Source organism: Idiotropiscis lumnitzeri, chromosome 2, assembly GCF_059441095.1.
Source record: "Idiotropiscis lumnitzeri isolate Australia: NSW breed Sydney's pygmy pipehorse chromosome 2, RoL_Ilum_1.0, whole genome shotgun sequence".
In the NCBI taxonomy this organism is placed as follows: domain Eukaryota; kingdom Metazoa; phylum Chordata; class Actinopteri; order Syngnathiformes; family Syngnathidae; genus Idiotropiscis; species Idiotropiscis lumnitzeri.
In genome coordinates this window covers 31122134-31147935 of record NC_142392.1, presented here as the reverse complement: position 1 = coordinate 31147935, position 25802 = coordinate 31122134, and the positions used below count along the sequence as shown (strand labels likewise).

Genomic DNA, 25802 nt, shown 5'->3' with positions numbered 1-25802 from the left:
GGGCGCGAATTTATTTTCTTCTTGGTAGGGGGGGCGTGACAGGAAATAATTGAGAACCACTGAACTAATATAACCCCGTTTTCCTCGACCCATGAGTCAGTATTCTTGGAAGTGGATTATCCGCAGACTAAAAATCTCTAATTTAATTTATATCAATTAACTGTAAATCAAAAGTCCCCTCATAACATGATAATTCATCATATTCCTGTCATTTCCATCTCAAAATGTCGTTCCATTAATTGAATTACCGTAGTATATCCGTCGCCAAACTGAAGTATGGAACATTAGATGTTTTTTTTTCTTTTTTCGTTTTGCATAACCTTTAACCTTGCATGTTCTGTTTCAACAAAATTGTATCTCTTTTCAGTATCCCTGTTTCATGAGTTGTTGCCGAGCCAAAAAGAAGGAGTTCAGAGAGGAATTTCACCCTCAGGGGCAATCCCAAACTTTTGTTTCCAGGACATTGTAACACTCTGGGCTGGTTTATAGTTCTTCTTATTGCAATTTTACTGCGTTCAGTCTTCCTCTAGACTGAATACGTTCTCGTGTTTGCCAAATAGTTAATCCTAGTTTCTCACTTTAGCTTTTCACAGTCAATATATGAACTTTTTCAACTGCACAATCACTTCATTGAGGTCTAATTATCAATTGTTTACCATAGTCAGACTTTTGCCGTCAAAGAGACCTGTTCCTGAACCATATGTTAACGTTTTCATCACTCAGGGCGTTTCCGTGTTGACAAATCACATTCCACGGAACATGCATTAATCCTTTTATGATCTTAGATTTCTCTATTTAAATCACCGCTTCTTGCAATGATTAATTTCACCCCAATGATTATGTAGCCAATTATCTTTCTCATTCTAATTTTGCTTTAGTTATTATGCAAATTTTTAAACAGATTTTTTATGCTGCATCTTTCAATGCACACTAGGACGCACACGCATTAGTTGAACTGATAAAACGGAATATCAATGCAATCACATACGGCTTTTAGAAGGGGCAATTCTTTCTACAAAGGAGGGACTGGAACTGGTTTATAACTATCACCCCTTATCTCCTGCGTGGGGGCTGCCTGACTTCCTGGTCCCACAGTAGATGGTAGCCAGGTTTTTGATTTTGGCGTGGCCTTGACCAGAACACGAGTAATCACAGGGTACGTATCTGAACAGCGTATCTCTTGCTACGTACCAGCGAAACCGTCGGGCCCTCCACACAACGGTACGCCTCGATCCTTACTGTGTTCCATGCCGCAAAGTGCCCAATACGATACGTGGAAGCGCGCTGCTCTTCATTATTTCTATTTTCAGCTCATCATTTTCCTGCTAAAATTTACACCCTGGCCAGGTTCTGTGCTCAAACTGAGCTTATTCACGACTATGTTGTCTATAGCTATAGTTTTACACTTCTTATTTCTCATCTCTTTAACCACGAGACCTTTCTTTTCTTTATCTTCTGCACATTTCTCCCGCACTAGTCCCCATTTACTTAGTTCCTATCATCATTTTTTAAATTGATTTATTTTTTTTTATACTTTTTCGAATGTTCTTTCAAAGTGCGGTTACTTTGGCATTTTTTAATGTCTTAATCATTATAGAGGCCTCTTGTTTAAACAATAATTGAAACTAACACAGGGACATTTTCCATGACCAACCAGCCAGCAGACCCACACGCACAAGCTTTCTTTCACGACCCCAAAAGCCCCGACCGCTTGGACACAGGCGCACAACACCCATTGTGAGGAAAAGCAGCTCACCTAAAGTTCAGCCGGCCGGCTGTTGAACGCCTGCGCCCCAGCACCCTGAGACCCTCAATGGAGCAAGAATCCTGTTTGTGACGCCAAAAATGTGGTATATTTTGTTGTTGATGTGCGGGTCTGGCTCAGCTTCCCTCCGGACAGGTCGCTGAGCATGGCAGAATTGGTGATGGAAAAAGATTCTCTGAAATAGTAATTTTGGTTAGAAAGAGATTTTATTTTCGTCACATGCTGATGTCAAAAGAAGTCTCCCCAAAAAGAAAAAAGGGAAAGGTGTCCCCTCTCTCCGGCCTTCCCTTCTTATAGGGAATGGCCACACCGGACATGAATATTGAAGGTTTGTACAGTGAAACCCCGCTACTTCGCGGTTCACCTTTCGCGGGTTCAGTGCTTCGCGGGTCTAAAAAATATTCGGGGGCATTGTAGTTTCGCCGAGCGGCACGTCGGGGCGCTGGAGCGGTTAGACGGCCGGCGTGCGCCGAAGAAGAGCGTGGGAGAAGAAGAGAGTGGACAGAGAAGAGCGACATTTCGCCTCGCTCGGGGCCTTGCGAGAGTTCCGGAGGAGACCGGCCGGCGTGCGTGCGTGGCAGTCAAGCCGTAGAGGAACAACCTCCGCCCGTTTCGTTCGGGACCGGTGTCGTGCCAAAGTACTTTCCCCCTGCCAAAATCTGTATACCCTGCGCGCACGCATTGACTGAAGGCGGCGCGATGTTACTACGTTTGTTTTCATTGAAAGGCACGAAGAATGTATGAGTTTGTGTTTTTGATTTGCTTTCATTTAAACTAGGGTTTCCATCAGTGGTAGTCTTAGTCGGTGCGGTTTTCAGCACACCATTCGCTACAATTCAACACGTCAAGTAAGCGTTTGACTGCGCCAAAATCGGGTGGGGTGGGGGGGGGGGGGTGATTCCCTCCATTTGCATTCGTTAGACCAAAGAAATTTCGCAATCAATGAAGCTACCATACGGGAATTTCAGTGATTAAAACACGATGAAAAGGGGAGAGGATTTTGTGACGTGGGCTATATCGTGTTTCCAGCGAGATCAAATTAAGTGTCAACATACACATAGGTGGTATCCTGTTAGAGAACACGTAATTGTATTCCAATTGACTGATTTGTTTATTTTTTATAACCACCGATAGCTGCGTCAAGAGTAGCAAAAGAATAAAAAAATAAAGTCACTCGCGTTCTGCGTCGGACTCGAGGTGCATTCATTGACCACTTACGCAGTAGGAAAGTTACCAGGGGTGACTGATTCTGGCAGCCTCTGCCACAATAAGTACCCCCCCCTCTAATCACAAAAATTGACCCCAACCATCAAGTGACTTATTCTGTGTACCTATTGGGTCATTTTGAGTATGTGTGGCAAATTTGAGCAGGATCTCTCTTTTCTAGGCAAAGTTATCAGGGGGGGGGCTGCCAGAATCAGTCACCCCTGGTAACTTTCCTACTGCGTAAGTGGTCAGTGAATGTACCTCGAGTCCGACGCAGAACGCGAGTGACTTTATTTTTTTATTCTTTTGCTACTCTTGACGCGGCTATCGGTGGTTATAAAAAATAAACAAATCAGTCAATTGGAATACAATTACGTGTTCTCTAACAGGATACCACCTATGTGTATGTTGACACTTAATTTGATCTCGCTGGAAACACGATCGCCCACTTAACTCATTGTTTTGAAACAATTCTGATACTGCTTATGATCAATTACAGCATCAATAAGAGTGACTAGTAGCGAGACTGATGCCCAATCGTCAGGCTACAATGGGTTAAGCTGTCTGTTATGTCCAATCAGACAAGCGTGAGCCCTTGAGTAGACACTGCTTACAATCAATTACAGTATCAAATAATATAATAGTCACAACTCATGATCAATTGCTATGACTTATTATTAACTTCAGGATCGCGGATCATCTGCGACTTACATGGACAACAAACACTTCACTGCGTTAAACAAGCGGCACATTTTATTTAACCCACAGTATAAAGTGTACAAGCAAGCAAGCAAGCAACAATTGTATTTCAGCTCATAGATTACATGCAAGACATAAATCTCATTACCGTGTGCTGGAAGGACGGAGAGCCCCGGCGTCCTCAGTAATGCGAGCAAAAAATACGATGCTGGGCGTCCGCGCGTAGAACCCTCAGCCGACTCTACTTTCGTTTTGCCTCCGTCACATTCTTATAGCCAATATCGCACCCCAACCCCTCCCGTTCGAGTGCGCTTTGATGGTTCGCATGGCCCTTCGCACAACTTTGGCCTTTGCCAATCCTCACTCCCTTTTCGTTATCGACTGTACCTTTTCACATGAGTCAGACATTCCTGGTGCTTAGGCCCTGTACGAATTCTCTCCAATTATTCCCGTTCTCATAACACATAGATACAACCTGTGCAAATTCTCATAACACATAGATGCAGCCTGTGCAAATTCTCACAACACATAGACACAGCCTGCGCAAATTCTCATAACACATAAACACAGACATCTACTAACGCGTGTATATAGGTATAAAATGGTTATTATGCAGCATTTATGTGGTAAAACAACATTAATAAACCATATTTCACTTCATTCCACTCCTGGTGTTTTACCACCAATTGATGCAAACAGGTTCCACTAATTTATTAACCCGTTAACGTGTTGTTCCCAATTATCCAATATCCACTGAAACCATGGTACATTATATGAGTGAGCAAAGCAAAACCAATGATGATCCTGTAAAGCATTTACCACCACATGAGTCAACATGTCTATGCGCGTGGTACAATGGATTTCTCGCCTGGTATATTCATTTCCAATCCGGCGGACATATTCAAAGATATGCCCTTCTTCTTCTAAATTTAAAGTTAGTTCACACACATAACGGTTATACCAAGAATTGACAGTTTCAATTTTTATTCTCATGGTTCCATGCAATGATATATTTCTTTTTCTACTTCTAATCGAATTCGTCGAACATAAACACAAATTCCAATATTGCATAGCGTAGTCAAAGCGATAGCTATTAAAACCAAAATCATTGGTGGAAGCAACGTTGCCCTAGCAGTTTGTGACAAGCCTGAAAATATGTCCCACCAATGGTGAGCAGACTGTTGCTGAATGATTTTAGCAGCATGCAAAATTTCTCCTTTAGCCATCAATGTCGATACCATCAGTTGGGAAACATTGGACGCATGTGACTTTATCAATTTCTTTACCTCAGTGGATCGTTCCAATGCGCATTTGAAACGCTCCAAAGAGATTTGCCATGGTGTGCGTAGCACTTCCCATTGTACAGCCGTAAACCGGCTAGCAACTGTGTAATTTGTCAACCAATACGTCCCGTTTCCCCACTGAGGTATGCGGCCCCACCTGCCACAAAATGTCCCTACTAGGTTCCCTCGACCAATCGCACAAGGTGAAGTTTACGTTGGTTAAGCAAGGATTAACAAATTCATGATGCAATTTACAAGCTAGTCCTTTATCAGTGTTTTCGCAAAGATCGGTATTAAAGGTCTGGTTTGTGTTTGGGTTCACCACAACTCAGAGGATATATTCCAGACACTACGCCACTCCTGGTAATTTCCTGTAGTCATTACTCGTACGAAACGCTCTTTTTGCATCTGCGCATGTAGGTTTTGTATGCTACATGTGGTCCAGTTTAGCTGTTTAGTTACATTGGTTAACACTTCACTAGTGGCGTTCCACATATTTAATTCCCATTTAAATACATTTTGCCACAGTTTAGCATTTTCGTTTTGTCCCACTATTGAATTAGGAAGCCACATTCCTACTTTTAGTAGGGCATCATGAGTTCCCTGTCCGGTCCCAGCTAATTTATAGCGTGTCACTTCATTATCAAAGGTGTTAGATACCCCCAATAACCTTCCGGTTCCCCCATATAAGGTGTCGTGTTAACACTCTCTCTTCTTTCGAACACACGTGGGAAAAACAGGGAATACAACTTTCCAATACATTTTCGTAGTTATTGCTGATTGTGCCAAGGGTGTACATGTATCAATTATAGGTACCAGCTGGGTGTTTGCAATGTGTGGGGGGGGGGTCGCTTTACTAACGCCTCTCCCCTTCTCTGGGATGAGTCATTTGGAATCACCTGCAGTCTCCACCGGGTCCATCTTACTCGTACTATCACCCCCCCACAGTTCCCGTCCGGGCTCCGCAAGCATGGGTCGTCTTGCTCGACAGTTAAGTCGGAAGCATTTATAATCACTGCATTTCTTGTTAACACCATTGCCCAGTTCTTTCCTTGACGGGTCGGATCACACTCTGCTCTGAACCAAAAGCTCTTGACGTCTCCTTCCATCGTACCTGGTTTCACTGCGCACAGCTCCACCCTGGACTTGATCCAGATTCTAGTTCCGTTACGAAACAGCCATTGGATTGATTCATTTCCAGGACTCCAGAATACTGCATCAGCGGTGAGGTTGGCCACTGCACACAGCCCGCCCCCCGGACACGTCACTCCATCCTGGGTCACGTTGACCCCCTTGACCCTCTCACTGCCGGTCAGATTCCATGACAGCGGGCCCTGCATTCGGGGGTACAGAAGGCGTCCGGTCGTTTGCTCCCAGGAGAGTTGGACCATGGCACCAAGGTCAAGGAAGAGGATGACCAAGCAGCCGACACCACCACCGTACCGGACTTCGATAACGGCCATGGCGTCTTGATCCGTTGCCGGCCCGTCCCACAAACAACTCCCACCACGTCATCCACACCGGCTGTAATGAACACAGTTAGTTCCTACAATTGAAAGGCACAGATTAGTTTTCACGTAAATAACACATTTTTCTTCTCCTTCAAATAAGACGCTCACTGTAGCGTCGTCTCCTTGTGCAATTATCTCAGCAGCCCGGGGGGGCCCTGAGTTTTGTTTTACCCAAAACTTAGCTCCGGCCCTGTCGGTTGAGCCAAAGCCCCCTGAGCCTCGTCCAGATCTTATCACTGGTTTAGGAATTTCCTGAACTGTTGTCATATTGCACGGTTTTATTACCAACTGGGCGATTTTACTGCCCTTTCAGGTGCAAGGTCATTCCAGCCAGTATGTCCATTCCAATTATCCATTCTGCGATGGGTGTAACCACCACTTCATATTTCCGAATTGGCATGTGTCCAATTTTCAAAGGCAAAGTTACTGCCTTTCCATTTATAATTTGTCCCCCTATTCCTTGTACCGGGACTAGGGTGCCCTTCATTTTGTTGGGATTTCCTTGAATCAACGAGGCCTCCGCCCCTGTGTCAACCAGTGCCAAAACACATTGAACCGAATTATTCCAATAAATTGCTAGCTTTACATGGGGTCGAATATCACCGACACTCCATCGTTCTGACAATTTTGACTGGCTGGCAACAAAGGCTTGACCTTCATCCTATCCTAAGAGATCAAAGACTTGAGACCTCTTGCCTTTGTTTTTTCCTCTTCGAACGGCTGCAACATACCTTTCATCCTCACTGCTGCTTTCCAAACATTCCTCTCTGTTCCCCTCCACGGGAGGGGCAGAGGGCACAGCTGGTTTCATCATATCTTTAAGCAGTCCTGTCAATTCTGCAAGTTCAGAACGACCGGATCGTTCTTCAAAGCGCAAACAATTAACTTTAAGTCCTCTTTGTCTGCACCTGGCCATCAAAAACTCGTTTGATTGTCCATCAATCTCCGAATGAGGGACTCCCGCGTCTATTAACGCTCTCCACATAGCGCGTCTGTCCCCCTGATCCAGCCCAATTGCATCTGCACCTTCCTCGTACAGACGTCTGATCCATGAGTCAGTGGGCTCCCCACCACGCTGTTTATATTTGGTGGAAATTTGTGTGATTTCGTCCTGTGAATAATCTTCCTTAGTTACAGTTACTCGCGGTGCGGGTTGAGGAAACTCCTGTCTCCGCACAATGGGGTTTCCTTCAGCGTCCACTACGACAACCCCATTAGCATCCCGCTCGACATCCACAATAGGCAATACCACATTTTGCTCTTCACGCCTGCGTGCTATCGGTTTTATTTGCAAATGTGATAATTTTGGATAGAGGGACTGCCCGGTGGCAGGGGCTGTTACTTCAACGTCACCATCCCCCCATATATCTCCTTCCCAGCCCTCCGGCTCCCATTCGCCCGCAAGATCTCTCGTAAACGCCCGTATTTGTTACGTTTCAACGCGGCGATCAGTTTTCCGCTGGTTAGCTCGTGCTTTCTTGGAAATATGCACAATTGTTTTTTCCAACACAGAATTTAATCTAGATATTTCCTTCTCTAGTTCTTCGATCTTATTGTTCTGCATTAGAATTTCTTGATCTTTACGCGCACCAGCGAGGAGAGCAGCGTCTAACGCCTTATTCTTCTCCCGCCATGCTTCTGCACAAATCCACATCATCTTCCGCACACCCCCCAAAGGCGCTCTTTTACAGACCACCACCTGAGTCAGTAAATCCTTAACTGACGTCGGGCTGGCCCCCACTGGCATGTTAACCCACGGACCAGGGCGTCCCCCATTCCGCGTCAACAATTTCCCAATTTCTCTAAACTCATGACTGTCCCACCCCGGCACTCCCGAGACGCAGTCAACAAACCCCCCTTCGGGTCCTCTAAACTCACGACTGTCCCACCCCGGCACTCCCGAGACGCAGTCAGCACGACTGTCCCACCCCGGCACTCCCGAGACGCAGTCAGCAAACCCCCCTTCGGGTCCTCTAAACTCACGACTGTCCCACCCCGGCACTCCCGAGACGCAGTCAGCACGACTGTCCCACCCCGGCACTCCCGAGACGCAGTCAGCAAACCCCCCTTCGGGTCCTCTAAACTCACGACTGTCCCACCCCGGCACTCCCGAGACGCAGTCAGCAAAACCGCCTTCGGGTTCATCCAAAGTTTTACTCTTACTCAAACAACAAGCCATGTCCAAGTCGCAGTTTTCCCGAGATCATGCCGACAACGCCAAAAATGTTTTGAAACAATTCTGATACTGCTTATGATCAATTACAGCATCAATAAAAGTGACTAGTAGCGAGACTGATGCCCAATCGCCAGGCTACAATGGGTTAAGCTGTCTGTTATGTCCAATCAGACAAGCGTGAGCCCTTGAGTAGACACTGCTTACAATCAATTACAGTATCAAATAATATAATAGTCACAACTCATGATCAATTGCTATGACTTATTATTAACTTCAGGATCGCGGATCATCTGCGACTTACATGGACAACAAACACTTCACTGCGTTAAACAAGCGGCACATTTTATTTAACCCACAGTATAAAGTGTACAAGCAAGCAAGCAAGCAACAATTGTATTTCAGCTCATAGATTACATGCAAGACATAAATCTCATTACCGTGTGCTGGAAGGACGGAGAGCCCCGGCGTCCTCAGTAATGCGAGCAAAAAATACGATGCTGGGCGTCCGCGCGTAAAACCCTCAGCCGACTCTACTTTCGTTTTGCCTTCGTCACATTCTTATAGCCAATATTTCATCCCAACCCCTCCCGTTCGAGTGCGCTTTGATGGTTCGCATGGCCCTTCGCACAACTTTGGCCTCTGCCAATCCTCACTCCCTTTTCGTTATCGACTGCACCTTTTCACATGAGTCAGACATTCCTGGTGCTTAGGCCCTGTACGAATCCTTTCCAATTATTCCCGTTCTCATAACACATAGATACAACTTGTGCAAATTCTCATAACACATAGATGTAGCCTGTGCAAATTCTCATAACACATAGATGTAGCCTGTGCAAATTCTCATAACACATAAACACAGACATCTACTAACGCGTGTATATAGGTATAAAATGGTTATTATGCAGCATTTATGTGGTAAAACAACATTAATAAACCATATTTCACTTCACACCTGTTGGGCCATCCACTGATCACTCAAAATATGTTTCCAAGGCCAAGGGTCAACATGACTATGAATGAATTCCAACAACTGATTAATCAAATAATTGGTAACAATTAAATTATAAACTATTTTTGTAAAGGACAAACAGGCAATCATTAGTTGCGGCCCCAACACTATACATATGAACAACGTGTCAAACCATGCATGTATAATTATGTGACTTAATTCAAAACAAAACTTGGAATTTCTTGAGTTTATATAAGCATATTTATTTGACAAGAAAATATTTTTTGTTATGAACAGTGAGGGTGAAGGTAAGACGTGGCAAAGTTAAATACATTGAAAGGACATGTTCATTCATAATCGATGTTTGTCTCAAAAATTAACTCACCGAATATCCGTTCATCTAACACCAACCAAACATCCATCCTATGCTTGTGGACGTTTTTATTCAATTCTGTTAAAAATAATTATAATTTTGTCACCATTTAAATAGAGAAATCTAAGATCATAAAAGAATGAATGCATGTTCCGTGGAATCTGATTTGTCAACACGGAAAAGCCCTGAGTGATGAAAACGTTAACATATGGTTCAGGAACAGGTCTCTTTGACGGCAAAAGTCTGACTACGGTAAACAATTGATAATTAGACCTCAATGAAGTGATTGTGCAGTTGAAAAAGTTCATATCTTGACTGTGAAAAGCTAAAGTGAGAAACTAGGATTAACTATTTGGCAAACACTAGAACGTATTCAGTCTCGAGGAAGACTGAATACAGTAAAATTGCAATAAAAAGAACAATAAACCAGCCTAGAGTGTTACAATGTCCTGGAAACAAAAGTTTGGGATTGCCCCTGAGGGTGAAATTCCTCTCTGAACTCCTCCTTTTTACCCCCGGCAGAAACTCATGAAACAGGGATACTGATAAGAGATACAATTTTGTTGAAACAGAACATGCAAGGTTAAAGGTCATGTAAAACGGGAAAAAAAAAAAACATCTAATGTTCCATACTTCAGTTTGGTGACGGATGGACTACGGTAATTCAATTAATGGAACGACATTTTGAGATGGAAATGACAGGAATATGATGAATTATCATGTTATGAGGGGACTTTTGAGATACAGTAAATTGATTTAAATTAAATTAGAAATTTTTAGTCTGCGCATAATCCACTTCAAAGAATACTGACTCATGGGTTGAGGAAAACGGGGTTATATTAGTTCAGTGGTTCTCAATTATTTCCTGTCACGCCCCCCCTACCAAGAAGAAAATACATTTGCGCCCCCCCACCACAATTTTTTTTACATTTCGTACTCATGTACATGTTCTTTGTATTATAAATGTTGGATTGTCAATAACATATCCCTTAACAAAGATAAATCGAAAAAAAATCTATCATTTTGAGAACGACTATTGTGAGGATCTCGAAACTGCGAATATTGATGGGATGATAAATATTTACTACACGTTTTTGTTTAGTTTTTTTTACTTTATTAACATGAACAAACCAAACAGTTATTAATACGTACATAATATAGAAAAGACAAAAAGAGCCAGGGGGATTTCAAACAAAAATTCTATATAAATAACAAAGCAACAGTTTTAATATGTTGACTATACATTTTTTTTTTATGTTCACAATCTGATTGACGTTGAACCGCTTCGTTGTGATGACGTCAGCCATTTCCGTGTTCCAGCCTGAGAGCGTCTGCTAAAGTGCTCACGTAGCCATCGTCTTATTTTGTTCGGATACGTAATGGTTGCAATACAACATTTCTGTTCATAGCTGCTGGCTCTCCGCCCGAGCGCGGTTTGAGTCAGACTTCTTTTAAAAGTTGAGCGTCCATCGAAGCAATTAATTTTAGCGATTAGCGCGCTTAGCGTCTTCTTGCTCGCTCTGCTGCGGCGCAAGATAGCTTGGCGCGGGGCATTTAAGGAGCGGCGAAAGAAATCACTTCAACGAGCGACGGGGCGACGCTTTTTTTTTTTGTTAATCAGGACTGGGCGACACGTTTTTTTTAAAACCAGTACTGCGTAAACTCTGGGCACAAATAGCTTTGACGAGCTCAAACTCGCATTGTCTGAGATCGCCTTTTTCGGTCCCAAAACCATGCAAAAAATTATATTCCCCAGGGTCCCACGCGCCCCCCTCAGCATCACACCGCGCCCCACTATTTGAGAATCACTGTATTAGTTAGTTAGTTAGTTAGTTAGTTGGCTGCCAGGATGGCCGAGTGGTCTAAGGCGCCGCGTTCAGGACCCAGTCTCCCCAGGAGGCCTGAGTTCGAATCTTGAATTTCCCCATTGTGGGACTAATAAAGGGAATATTATTATTATTATTATTATTATTAAAAAAGAATAGCTAAATTATAGTTGACGTGTTCATGGGGATTGAATATGAATCATAAACAGAAGACAAAACCAATTGGCATTGGCATTTGTAAAATATGATGAGGGATTAAGTTAGTGAGCTCTTATGGGAGACGGGGCGAGACGCGAATGGATTGAAGCTTCCGCCAGTGACCCGTCCAATAGTGTCACCACCACACAGCTGTGCTGGTGGCCGTCCTCGAGGGCGTGCGCCTCCCAGTTACTGACATCATGCGAAACAGTCCGTCAATGAGAAACTGCTAATCAGAATGAGTAGAACCCCCGTTTTTGCATCGATGAAAGAAAATATTGTATTGGATGGAGAAAAAGAATTGTTACACTTGCAGGTTCAGGGGGACAAGAGTGCTAATTCACCCGGAAAAGAAAAAAGAATATGGAAAAAATAAATAAAATAAAACAGAGGGACCAGCTAATGCAGCAGCCGACGCATGCAGCTCCCATTGCGTCTGCTCTTTCCGTTTCCGTTACTCCTGGGCCAGGTTCTGGTGACGCAGTGCCACAGCAGGCTTGTTGTCCGCACCTGCCGGTCAACAAGGTCACGTAACAGAAGTAGGGGTGGTTATAGACATGGGTTGTGAGTGGGACGTGCTCTTGCTGTGGGTTGTGGGGTCACTGGGTGATGAGCGGTCCAAACCGAGCCACTTCCTGAAATGTGTCAGCCTGTGGTCCAGCGCCATGCCTGTCACAAAGAGCTCCACTAGCACAGGGCCGCCACCGCTACCCCCTCCTCCGACAACGCTTCTATGGCTTCCAAACGCACACTTGACGCCTCAACCCGATTGGGACCCCATTCCACGATAGGGGTGCCCGCGGAGCCTCAGCATTCAAGGACCGGCAGGTCTTGGCATTCCGGTGACGACTGATGGACAACAGTTTTTGATGGTGGAACAAGATGTTCCACGCTTTGCAAGCTTGACGAGCAACAGTGAGCAACAACACTGTCACCCTTGTGGGACTCTTGACATTGGCCGAGTCACTGCCATGGACCGAACCCGCACCTGTGAAACACTGGAATTCGAGTGGGACTGAATTTGACTGTGCACATCCGCCGGGGGAAGCATATGTTGTCCTCCGTTCCAGTCGACTGGGCAGCTCTGAGACCAGAGTCTCCATCCTCCTGCAGGTGGTACGTCCTGTTCCTGCTCTGGTCTGCGCGGTGTAGCCGCCTCCACCCATTCAAAACACCAATTGGTCCTTTGCATTGAACACTGAGTTATGATGATTTTGTTTGTCAGGATGCATTCACCCAATTTCGAGGGTCAGAAGTGCATCTTGCATTAGGATTATGTATTTGTGATGTCTACCGGTGCTGCCTCGCATGTGTGCCTTGCCCCAGAGCAGAGGTAACTGTATGAATTGTCTCTGTTCACTGAGCCACAAATCACATTAACTATCGGTGCGCATCATCATACTAAAGATTTAGGCCCATTGGTGAAGACTTTTGGCAGAGTTAATTTAAGATGTAGAATACCCCATGTCACTAGCAGGGTGTGGTGTTTCAGCACCCATTCCGAATTCTTCTGTTACGGAACATTTTCCGAATTTCTTGACAGTATGGTAGACAGTGAATGGGTCACTCTGAAGCGAAAGCTCTGTTTGCGTCTCTGCCAGAGGGGTTGTGGACCCGGGGTCTGACTGATGTTGTGCTCTGCTCCACAGCTTCTCCAATTTGTTTTTGCTATATCTGCAAAAGTTTTTATATTATTGTGAAAGAAATTAAGTTTCAAAACTATGCTTACGGGTTAATAGAAGGTCACAAAAACATGGACCTCTTAAACAGGAAAACGTGAGTTCAGTGGTAACAGAGTTGTGTCTATGCTGGCAGTTTAGCAGGAAGTCACAAAAACAGATGCACGTCTTGAACCGTGTTTGACAGGAAACCGTTTAGCTCGCATTTAACAAAAGTATGACCCAAACATGTCTTGTAAGCTGAAACCGTTCGAACAACAGGAAGAGTGTGGACGGGTGTGATGAAGTCGAAGTGTTCATGTTTTTCCATTCTTTATGAGTTTGCATATACAAATTGCTTTGCTGTGCTTCAATAAAACGCCGCACAGGAGCGGGAACGCTTTTCTCTTTGCCGGACTGCTCCTCCTCAATCTTGGCTGGGTGATTCATTTGTGCAGGCTTGTCTCGTTTTTTTACAATAACTTCTCTGACATATCTTGTTCAAGCAATTCCTTCTGGAATGATTCAAACTGACTCTAAAAACTCTGCACACTACGGCAAAAATATCAATGGCGATTGATAAATTTTAGTGGATAAAACACAAAGGGTTAAGTTTTTTAAAAAAATCAAGTACGTATTGGTCTTATTTATGAACTTTGTACTGGCTTACAATGGTCTTAAAAAGGGAACACGTCACAACTCCCTTTTCTACCAACAAGCCCAGGAACATTTAGTTCTATCTCGAAATGCAAAATGAAATACTTGTAAACATATTTCACTTGAAGGATTTCTTTTCTATCAATGACATTATGTTGCGATGGCCCCCAGTGGCCCCCATTAATAAGTTAGGGTCCCACAACAGGTGTTCCATCAGACGCACACAATAGCCTGTGTGTGCTAACTTCAGCTCGCTTCCAGAAACGTCTGTGACCATGTCAGGAATTAAATCGGGCATCAGCCGCAATGTGCTTCCTTTTTAAATGCTCGTTTATCACTGTTGTGCTGCTAAAAGGAGGTTTACATCGTAGGACGTAATTTTGTGAAATGCCCCCATGGTCCGGTCCAAGTTGGGGTCGCACGCATTGCTCCGTGTGCGGCAGGCACAAGTCAAGGTAGCACGGTAGAAACAATATAAGACAAAGTCGTCGCATGAGGTTTGACTTGACCAAACCAAATGTGTGTTTGTCTTTTTGTGTCCTGCAGACGTCAGACAAAATGATCTCCGTTCTGTGAAAGAGGAGCCAGACTTGACTCACATCAAAAAGGAGGAGGAGGAGATCAACAAGTCACCACTGAACTTTTTCCCTATAAAGACTGAAGATGAAAACAAGGGTGAGCGTGAGGACAACAGAGGGGCGGAGCCTACAAGCAGCAACTCAAGTCATCACGTGACAACAGAAGGTGACGAAGACCACTGGGGGCCATCACAAGCACAAAATGAGGACACATTATCATGCTCTCCTGATGATGATGATGACGATGATGGGCAGGCCAAAGGTGAAAGGGCATGTCACACTGACTCATTAACTTCAAAGTTGTCTTTAAAACCGCACACAACAACACACAGTGGAGAAAAACCCTTTTCCTGCTCAGTTTGTGGCAAGAGTTTCTCTCGAAAGTCAAGTTTAAAAAGGCACGCAAGAACACACAGTGGAGAAAAACCTTTTTCTTGCTCAGTTTGTGGAAAAATCTTCTCTCAAAACGCAACGTTAACAAGTCACACAAGAACACACAGTGGAGAAAAACCTTTTTCCTGCTCAGTTTGTGGCAAAGGATTCTCTCAAAAGTCTCATTTAACAAACCACACAAGAACACACAGTGGAGAAAAACCCTTTTCCTGCTCAGTTTGTGGCAAGAGTTTCTCTCAAAAGTCGCTTTTAACAATCCACACAAGAACACATAGTGGAGAAAAACCCGTTTCCTGCTCAGTTTGTGGCAAAGGATTCCCTCAAAAGGCACATTTAACAATCCACACAACAACACACAGTGGAGAAAAACCCTTTTCCTGCTCAGTTTGTGGCAAGAGTTTCTCTCGAAAGTCGCCTTTAACAATCCACACAAGTGCACACAGTGGAGAAAAACCCTTTTCCTGCTCAGTTTGTGGCAAGAGTTTCTCTCGAAAGTCGCTTTTAACAATCCACACAAGAACACACAGTGGAGAAAAACCCTTTTCCTGCTCAGTTTGTGGCAAAGGATTCTCTCAAAAGGCACATTTAACAATCCACACAACAACACACAGTGGAGAAAAACCCTTTTCCTGCTCAGTTTGTGGCAAAGGATTCTCTAAAAAGGCACATTTAACAAGGCACACAAGAACACACAGTGGTGAAAAACCTTTTTCCTGCTCAATTTGTGGCAAGAGTTTCTCTCGAAAGTCGCATTTAACAATCCACACAAGAAGACACAGTGGTGAAAAACCTTTTTCCTGCTCAGTTTGTGCCAAGAGTTTCTCTCAAAAGTCGCATTTACGAAGCCACACAAGAACACACAATGGAGACAAGCCATTCAGTTGCAGCGTTTGTGCTAAAAAATTCTTCACTAAACAGCATGCGGAGAGTCACAATTGTGCTGGTGAGAATAGCAGCGATCCTTGAAGCTTGAAAAAAATAAAACAAAAAACTGAAGGAACTGACTCTTTGTGGTAAGATGTAAATGTGATTTTGGATGAAATATAATATATTTAATTTTGCTAAGCTTTTTTATTGACATTAAGCCAATGTGATCCGTGCCAGAAGAAGCAATGTGTCTGAGTGATGATTTGTTTTGGTGTTTACATCAAACATGTAAATAAAATTAATTGCCTTTGCCTGGAACAACATTTGTTAACATTATGCTTTTCAGTTGTGTTTTTAATCGTATTTAATGGAAAAGGTGTGAGAAGAAACTGTGCTTATGAAATCGTTGCCTTCCACAATCATCAATAAAAATCACTTGTTCCACTTGCTCAACTGGCCTTCATTACGCCGTGTGAAAAGGTGAAAAACTAAACTAGAAGTTGAACTATAAAAAGAACAAAGCTCACCCCTATGCTTGGAAGGGGGGTGGTGACTATCCAAGTGGGGGGACTATGCATGAACTTTCGGGTGTGGGTTGCCGCGGTACGCGACCCCTGCATCATAGGACTGGACTTTCTACGAACAGCCCAGTGCGTCCTGGACCTGGGGAGGAACACGTTGGCTTTTCCAGGAGGCCCCACGGTTGAAATGGTGCGCCCTACACAGCCTGAAAAGTCATTCCTTCCGACGTTGAGCGCAGCCTTTGCACAGCAGGAGTCTGATCCCACCCATGAACCGCTGGCTCCTATGACTTCTCCACCCACATCAGATGCCCACATTGATGAGCATTCCTCTCCCCCGGCCCCGTGGTCCATGACAGGTGGAGTGGACAGATTGACGGCAGTGCGCGAAGTGTGGAAGCGCAACAGTGATGGTTTAGAACCCAAGCAACAGGACGAGCTGTGGCAACTGTTGTGGGACTTTAAGGACATTTTTGCGCTGACAGAAGAGGAGGTGGGCAGAACAGACTTGGTGCAGCACGAAATTGACACGGGGTATGCACGACCTATCAAAGCACGCCCCCGCCGCCTTCCCCTTGCACATCAGGCAGAAGTGGACAGCGCAATTGAGGAGATGCTGAAAGCTGGTATCATTGAGCCATCTGACAACCCTTGGGCCTCAGGGGTTGTCAAGGTAAAAAAAAAAAAGACAGTGAAGAAAAGGTTCTGTGTGGACTATAGACCCTTAAACAGCGTGACCAAGAAAGACTCCTATCCACTGCCCCGCATTGATGAGACTCTGGATCTGGTGTCTGGATCGTCCTGGTTCTCCTCATTAGACCTGCGCAGTGGATATTGGCAGGTGCCTCTCAGCTCGGAAATCAGGCCAAAGACTGCTTTCTGTACTGACAAGTGCTGCTTCATGAGAAGAGAGTTTGAGTTCCTGGGACACAAAGTTGGAAGGGAAGGCATTAGCACTTTGGAGAAGAACGTGCGAGTCGTGAGGGACTGGCCTACTCCCAGCAACCTGCGTGAACTGAAGAGCTTCCTTGGGCTGGCATCCTATTACAGGCGATTCGTGCGGGGTTTCTCATGTCTAGCTGCACCGCTTTTCCACCTGCAGCGGAAGGACACTGACTGGACTCCCGAGTGCAGACGAGCCTTCAGCTCGCTAAAGAAGGTGCTGACGGAGGCACCCATTCTCGTCCCCCCAGACGCCAACCTGCCGTTTGTCCTGGACACTGATGCCAGCAATGTCGGAATAGGGACGGTTTTGAGTCAAGTGGGGGCAGACGGGGAGAGAGTAGTGGCATACTTCAGCAAAACCTTGAATAAGGCTGAACGGCGTTATTGTGTCACACGAAGGGAACTGCTGGCAATTGTGAGAGCCATTAGCCATTTTCGATATTATCTGTCCTGTTTACCCTTCACTGTACGCACTGACCATGCGGCACTCCAGTGGCTATTGTCTTTTAAGGAGCCTGAAGGACAGATTGCACGCTGGCTTGAAGAACTGGCCCCATATGTCTTCCAAGTTGAGCACAGGGCAGGAAATCACCATGCCAACGCTGACGCTGTGTCTCGACGCCCTTGTGCACTTGCTGGCTGCCGCTTCTGCGAGAAGAGAGAGACCCGAGAGAAGAAACTTTGTGGTGATGAGCAAAGTCCCGCGCATGATCATGTCGACCCGTATGTAGGGAGGTGCAGGTTGTGGGGGCACCTGAATGGAGGAAGCAGCAGCAACAGGATGTTGACCTCCGACTTGTATTGCAGTGGGTCGAGTCGGGTCAAAACCCTGAGTGGGAGGAGGTCGCTGGACACTCGCATGCCACTAAAGGACTGTATTCAAAGATTGGGACTCTTCAAGTCAAGGATGGGGTGCTCCAGAGAGCTTGGAAGGAGCCTGCTACTGGGGAGGATAGATGGCAGGTGGTCGTCGCCAGGGCTCTGAGAGAGGCTGTGTTGAAAGCCTCTCATGGTCAGGACACTTTGGTGTGTTGAAAACACTTCGCAGACTCCGGCAAAGTTTCTATTGGGCTCAACTAAGGCGAGATGTTGAGGACTTTTGTCGCCGTTGTGACCTCTGCACCGCGCACAAGGGTCCACCAGGCCGGTCTCGTGCCCACCTCCAACAGCTAGCAGTAGGCGCTCCGATGGAGAGGATTGCGGTGGACATAATGGGCCCATTTCCACGCACTGACACAGGCAACCGTTATGTCCTAGCTGCTTTGGACTATTTTCCGAAATGGTCAGAAGCATATGCCATCCCCGACCAAGAAGCAGAGACTGTTGCAGATGTGTACAGGATTCCACTTCATGTACACCTTCCCTGCTCATGTTTGGGCGTGAGCTACGGACACCAGTGGAAATGGCTTTTGGCAGACCCCCTGATACACCAGTCGTGCCACCAGGACCGGAGTATGCCAGGAGACTTCAAGACAGGTTGGAGTCAGTACATGCCTTTGCTCGTGACCATTTACAGAAGGCAGGTGTAAGGCAGAAAAGGAACTATGACATGAAGGCCAGAGGGACGGACTTTAAGGCTGGAGACCTGGTTTGGGTGTACAGCCCAAAAAGGAAAAAGGGCAGGTGTCCTAAATTGGACAGGCAGTGGGCGGGGCCGTGTGGCGTGCTGGAGAGGATAGGAGAGGTGGTGTACAGGGTGCAGCTGCCACCTGGTGGCAGACGGGTAGCCCTCCACAGAGACAGACTGGCCCCATATAGAGGTGATGCCGTTCCACAGCAGCAGTTTGGGTCGCGGACACACTCACAGTGGGTATCGAATCCCACCCCTCCAAGACACCGGATTGTACCTCCACTCTCACCCCCACAGGCAGCTACAGTTGAGGACTCATCGCCTGATGCTACACTGGCTGTTCCGAGCGGACATGCCTCGGGGCGGCCTCAGCTACAGAGGAGACCACCGGGTCACCTCAGTGACTTTGTTGAATGACGCCCTCGGGACGAGGTTCTTAATAAAGGGGAGGGCAGTGTAGCGACTTTGTAAATAGTTCAAGGGTTCTGTGTTTTCCTCTTTTCTGTGGAGGCTGTGAAGGCAGCAGGGGAGTGAACGTTATGTTGTTGTCGTTGTGTTGCTCTCTCTCTGATCGGCGTGGTTGCGGCCAACAGCAGCCGTTTTCGGCTTAATAATAAAAGCGTTCGCTGATGGACAAATTGGCCTGATTTATTATACAACGTTACAATACTTATGCTGTTGCTTTATGTTATTTACGAAGAATTTTTGTTTAAAATCCCCCTGGCTCTTCTTTTTGTCTTTTCTATATTATGTACGTATTAATAACTGTGTTTGGTTTGCTAATGTTAAAGGTTTTTTTTACAGAAAAACGTACGAGTAAATATTTATCATCTCATCAATATTTGCACAACAGAGTACTGAGTTTCGAGATCCTCAGAATAATAGTTCTCAAAATCATATTTCTTAGGAATTTAGCTTAGTTAAGGGATATTTTATTGACAATCTAATATCGATCTACAAAGACAGAACAAAAAATTTATGGTGGGGGGAGCGAATCTTTTTCTTCTTGGTAGGGGCGTGCGTGAAATAATTGAGAAGCACTGCGAGTATATGCCGACATTATATTCATACAATCTTGCAGCCCGAGTGAACCACAGCATTGTTGCAAGTTCGGAAGAGAAAAGGAAACGTCCCACTGCTGAAGCAGCAGCAGCTTCTCGGGGCATAGGCGGAAGTGACGCGGGAGATGACTCGCCAATGTGGCGTTAAATTAATTATTTTCTGAATTTTTTTTATCAACCGAATTAAAATATTATATAAAATATATATTAAAATAGAACATCCAGTGGTAAAACAAACACAAAGGCAAAGAAATATATTTGAAAAATACGTGCTTAAAGCATGACGTCATTAGCAAGCGCGCAGCTTCCGAAGGACCTCGACCACATCCATCGACCCGTCCACACCGGAACAAAAACACCCACCGCTAAATTCTTCTGATTTCGTGTGGAACTGACTGTAATTTTCTCAAAGGATGTCCAGTGCTACTCTAAAGGACTACGACATAATTCATTAAGTCTTTATGTCCCGAAAACCTCATCTTCGCGCGTTGATGCTTTTCGGCGTAGTTAGCTTAGCCTGTTAGCTAGCTAGGCGCTAACAAAAAGAGGCACATGACTCATCGCCAAGCAGAGATCAAGTGCGGATTTTTGGGAATTATCATTTGAAAATGTGTGAAAGAACGACACCCAAGTACAAAGAGGAACTTTGTGGAATAAAAGAAGAGAACGAGCAACATCTTCAACTGCTGGACGAAGTTTACAACCAGCCTCGTGTTGTGCCACTCAAAGCAGGTTTGTACCCGTTTTACTCTCATTTGTTTTGTATAGAACGAGTTTCTATCGTTAGAAATATGCATCACAACATTAAGTTGTTTGGGGAAATGCGTTCAAGGTTATTGCCGTTTTTATCTTTAAATATTGCCTTTTACTTGTCGGTTTGCTAAACATTTGTTTATGCCTAATGAAATCAGTGCAGAAAATAAATGCCACAAAATAACCAATAGTGGGGGTGAACTCCATGTTTTTCCCAGTATCAAATTTGAACTGATTATTTAAAATTTTCCACTTTCTGGTTTTTATATCTTGTTCAAGCAATTCCTTGCGGAAGCAATTCTGCCTGACTCTAAAAAATGTGCACACTGCGCCGAAAACGTCAATGGCGGTTGATCAATTTTAGTGGATAAAACACAAAATATTATTATTTTTTTTTAAAATCAAGTACGTATTCAGTGCAGAAAATATATGCCAAAGAATAACCAATAGTGGGGGGTGAACTCCATGTTTTTCCCAGTATAAAATTTACATTTAAAATAACAAAATAACATTTTCTGGTTTTTATATTTTGTTCAAGCAATTCCTTACGGAAGGAATTCCGCCTGACTCTAAAAATGTGCACACTGCCGCGAAAACGTCAATGGCGGTTGATCAATTTTAGTGAATAAAACACAAAATATTAAGTTTTAAAAAAAAAAAAAATCAAGTACGTAATGGTCTTATTTATGAACCTCGGGTGGCCCTGTCGAGTTTTGTGCACATGTGCGTAGTTTCACCCCATCCAATCATTTAAAATACATTGAATGCATCCATCCAAGGTTGCACGGATCTCATCAGTGAACAAGCGCATGCTGCAAGGAATGCATCTGCATCTTTGGCTTACTATGGGCTTAAAAGGGAGTACGCCACAACCCCCTTTTCTACCAACAAGCCCAGGAACATTTAGTTCCTGGTAATAAAGTTCCTGTGGCCAAGGTGGTTTGCATCTCCCCCACAACTCATAGTTCCTGGTAATTTATCCAAATCACAATGATGATGTATCAGTGGGAGGTTTTGTGATACTTTGTTACTCATTACTGACACCCTATGGCTGTTAAGCATCATTGCAGTTCCAAAATAATTCAGTGAACTCTTAAAATATTATGGTGTATCTTAGTCGAATTTGAATACATATTCCAGAAACGTCTATGACTTTGTCAGGAATTAAATCGGGCATCAGCCGCAACGTGCTTCCTTTTTAAATGCTCGTTTATCACAGTTGTGCTGCGAAAGGGAGGTTTACATCGTAGGGCGTAATTTTGTGAAATGACCCCATGGTCCCGTCCAAGTTGGGGTCGCACGCATTGCTCCGTATGCGGCAGTCACAAGTCAAGGTAGCACGGTCGAAACAATATCAGACAAAGTCGCCGCATGAGCTTTGACTTGACCAAACAAAATGTGTGTTTGTCTTTTTGTGACCTACAGACGTCAGTGAAAACAATCTCTGTTCTTTGAAAGAGGAGCCAGACTTGACTCACATCAAAAAGGAGGAGGAGGAAATCGACAAGTCCCCAGTGAACGTTGTCCCTATAAAGAATGAAGATGAAAACAAGGATGAGAGTGAGGACAAAAGAGGGGCGGAGCCTCCAAGCAGCAGCTCATGTCATCATGTGACAACAGAAGGTGATGAAGACCACTGGGGGCCATCACAAGCACATAATGAGGAGACATTATCAGACGCTGATGTCGATGATGAGACTAATGATGATGATGATGATGGACAAGCCAAGGGTGAAAGGGCATGTCACACTCACTCATTAACTTCAAAGTTGTCTTTAAAATCGCACAAAAGTACACACAGTGGAGAAAATACATTTTCATGCTCATTTTGTCGCAAAAGCTTCTCTCGAAAGTCACATTTAACAGCGCACACAAGAACACACAGTGGAGAGAAGCCTTTTTCCTGCTCAGTTTGTGGCAAAAGCTTCTCTCAAAACGCAACGTTAACAAGACACACAAGAACGCACACTGGAGAAAAATCCTTTTCATGCTCAGTTTGTGGCAAAAGCTTCTCTCAAAACACAACGTTAACAAGCCACACAAGAACACACAGTGGAGAGAAGCCTTTTTCCTGCTCAGTTTGTGGCAAAAGCTTCCTGCATAAGTCAACTTTAACAATCCACACAAGAACACACAGTGGTGAAAAACCGTTTTCCTGCTCAGTTTGTGGCAAAAGCTTTTCTGTAAAGTCAATTTTAACATGTCACACAAGAACACACGGTGGTGAAAAACATTTTTCCTGCTCAGTTTGTGGCAAAAGCTTCCTGCGTAAATCAACGTTAACAATCCACAGAAGAACACACAGTGGTGAAAAACCTTTTTCCTGCTCAGTTTGCGGAAAAAGTTTCTCTCAAAAGTCTCATTTAGTAAAGCACTCAAGAACACACAGTGGTGAAAAACCTTTTTCCTGCTCACTATGTGGCAAAAGCTTCTCTGAAAAATCAATTTTAAAAGAACACACAAAAACACACAGTGGTGAAAAACCTTTTTCCTGCTCAGTTTGTGGCAAGAGTTTCTCTCGAAAGGCACATTTAACAGAACACACAAGAACACACAATGGAGAAAAACCTTTTTCCTGCTCATTTTGTAGCCAAACCTGCTCTCGAAAGTCCAGTTTAACAATCCACACCAGAACACACAGTGGAGAAAAACCTTTTTCCTGCTCGGTTTGTGGTGAAAGCTTTTCTCGAAAGTCTCATTTTACAAGCCACACAATAAAGCTCACTGGAGAAAAACCTTTATCCTGTTCAGTATGTGGCAAAAGCTTCTCTAATAAGTCAACTTTAACAAAACATAGAAGAACACACAGTGGAGAAAAACCTTTTTCATGCTCAGTTTATGACAAGAGTTTCTCTCAAAAGTAATTTACGAAGCCACACAAGAACACACAGTGGAGACAAGCCATTCAGTTGCAGCGTTTGTGCTAAGAAATTCTCCACTAAACAGAGTGCTGAGAGACACGATTGTGTGTGGTGAAAATTGCAGCGATCCTTGAAGCTTAAAAAAAAGACCAAAAAAAACTGAAGGAACTGACTCTTTGTGTTAAGATGTAAATGTGATTTTGAATAAAATATGATTCTTCTGCCCTGACCATGTGTAGAACTGAAAATATGGTGTAGACAGCGAGCTAAACAATTTTCCAATAAAAACACAAAGAGGAGAGTCTTGCTTCGCGTTTTTATGGAAGTCCTTTTTTGTGAAACTGCAACAAATACAGAGAATGACAGAGAAAACAAGTGGATAAGTAAACAGATCTGAATATATATACAGTAATACCCCGGTTATCGCGGTTAATGGGGACCGAGACCACCCGCGAAAACTGAAAATCCGCGAAGTAGCGGCGCACCTTCAAAAATGCTTAAAAAAATAAATAAATATATATATATATATATATATATGGGTAGAGAGAGAGAGAGTGAAATTCATGTTATAACAAAAAAAAAAAATTATTATTAAAACTTGTTTTTTTTATTCCCCAGCCATTATTTTCGTATTTATTCAATGACTTCTTTTTGTATTTATTTAATTACTTCGACTTTTACCTGCTGGTATGCCGTCCGGTGTGCCCTGTGAATGTTATGATCCTCCAGCAGAGCTGGAGGATTGAGCAGGACTCTCCAAACACAGACACGGGAAAAAAGGTGGTGATACAAAGATATTTATTATTATCACAATATAGTCAGTGTAATCAGCGCGTCTCGTAGCAGCTGACGGCATGGCGCAAGACGATCGCTGGAGGAACGCCCACACAGCTGAAAAAACAAAAACACACGCGGCATGACAGGCACGGATCATGACAGTGAAATGAAAGGTGGCATTCTTCATTTATTCATTTATTCATTCATAACTGACAGCCTCACGCTCCGCTCCTGCCCGGGCGGAAGGTGCTCCTCTTCGGCTTACTGTGACGCGAACATGCCCTCCTCCTCGGGAGCTTCCATTCGCTTAAACTTAGGGGCCGTTTGGAACCACCCGTGCCCGGGGAAGGTGCTCCTCTACGGCTTAACTGCCACGCACGCCGGCCGGAACTCTGGTACGGTCCGAACCGCGCGAAACGTCACCACCAATCGTGTCCGGGGGAACTTGCTCTTCTTCGTCCACTCTCTTCTTCGTCCACTCTCCTCTTCGGCGCACGCCGGCCGTCTAACCGCTCCAGCGCCCCGTCGTGCCGCTCGGCGAAACTACAATGCCCCCGAATTATTTTTAGACCCGCGAAGCACTGAACCCGCGAAAGGTGAACCGCGAAGTAGCGAGGGGTTCACTGTATTCAACACCTTTGTTTATGATGAACCCGAAGATAAAGACAAGTTTGAAAAGGTCCTGTGAATTTAATTGCAGATACACTTGCAAGGACATTTTCAAGTCGGACCTTTCAAGAGAAGCTATATCGTCCAACACTCACTCAGTGGTGCGTAAGTGTTTTTCTGGATAATATTTGTCCAGCCGTGGTGTCATAAATGATGGTATTTTGATGTGGATTCATTCAAGTAGGACAAAGTAGGACTTCACTGAAGGCACCTTAAATTACTTCCATACCCTGGAAGGTCACTGACCTGGCGAGAGAATTGCCCCCACCATAAACAATGCTCAGGCCTATTTTCTCTCAGGGCAGTATCTGGTTACATCGGAACTTCAGAACCAAGACTGGTCACTTCTGTGAGCTCCAGTCCCTTCATAGTTTCATAAAGAGAATTACATCCCATATCTAAATTAGGCCATTTAAAAATACACAACTTTTTTTTTTATTTATTTCAATGTATATTTAAGCTTGCTTATGTAATAATACAATATTTATTCAATTGTTTTAGTATGT

At 44.3% G+C, this 25802-nt stretch overlaps 1 protein-coding gene and 1 pseudogene across 1 annotated transcript; one reads left to right on the top strand and one right to left on the bottom strand.

Moving 5' to 3' along the window:
• Nucleotides 1-4488: 4488 nt before the first annotated feature.
• LOC148342297 (uncharacterized) lies at nt 4489-5787 on the bottom strand (annotated as a pseudogene).
• Nucleotides 5788-18162: 12375 nt separating this feature from the next.
• On the top strand, nt 18163-24149 carry LOC148342296 (uncharacterized). The gene is made up of 2 exons (XM_088288124.1): nt 18163-18217; nt 22643-24149. The coding sequence occupies exons 1-2, from the start codon at nt 18163-18165 to the stop codon at nt 23851-23853; spliced, it is 1266 nt and encodes a 421-aa protein (XP_088144250.1). The 3' UTR covers nt 23854-24149.
• Nucleotides 24150-25802: the final 1653 nt, after the last annotated feature.

What these genes read in the sequence shown, in the direction of transcription:
- LOC148342296 (XM_088288124.1), top strand. Translation starts at nt 18,163, where the DNA reads ATGTCTTCCAAGTTGAGCACAGGGCAGGAAATCACCATGCCAACGCTG. An exon ending in CATGCCAACGCTGACGCTGT is followed by an intron (nt 18,218 to 22,642) that starts GTCTCGACGCCC and finishes GGCCATCACAAG; the next exon opens with CACATAATGAGGAGACATTA.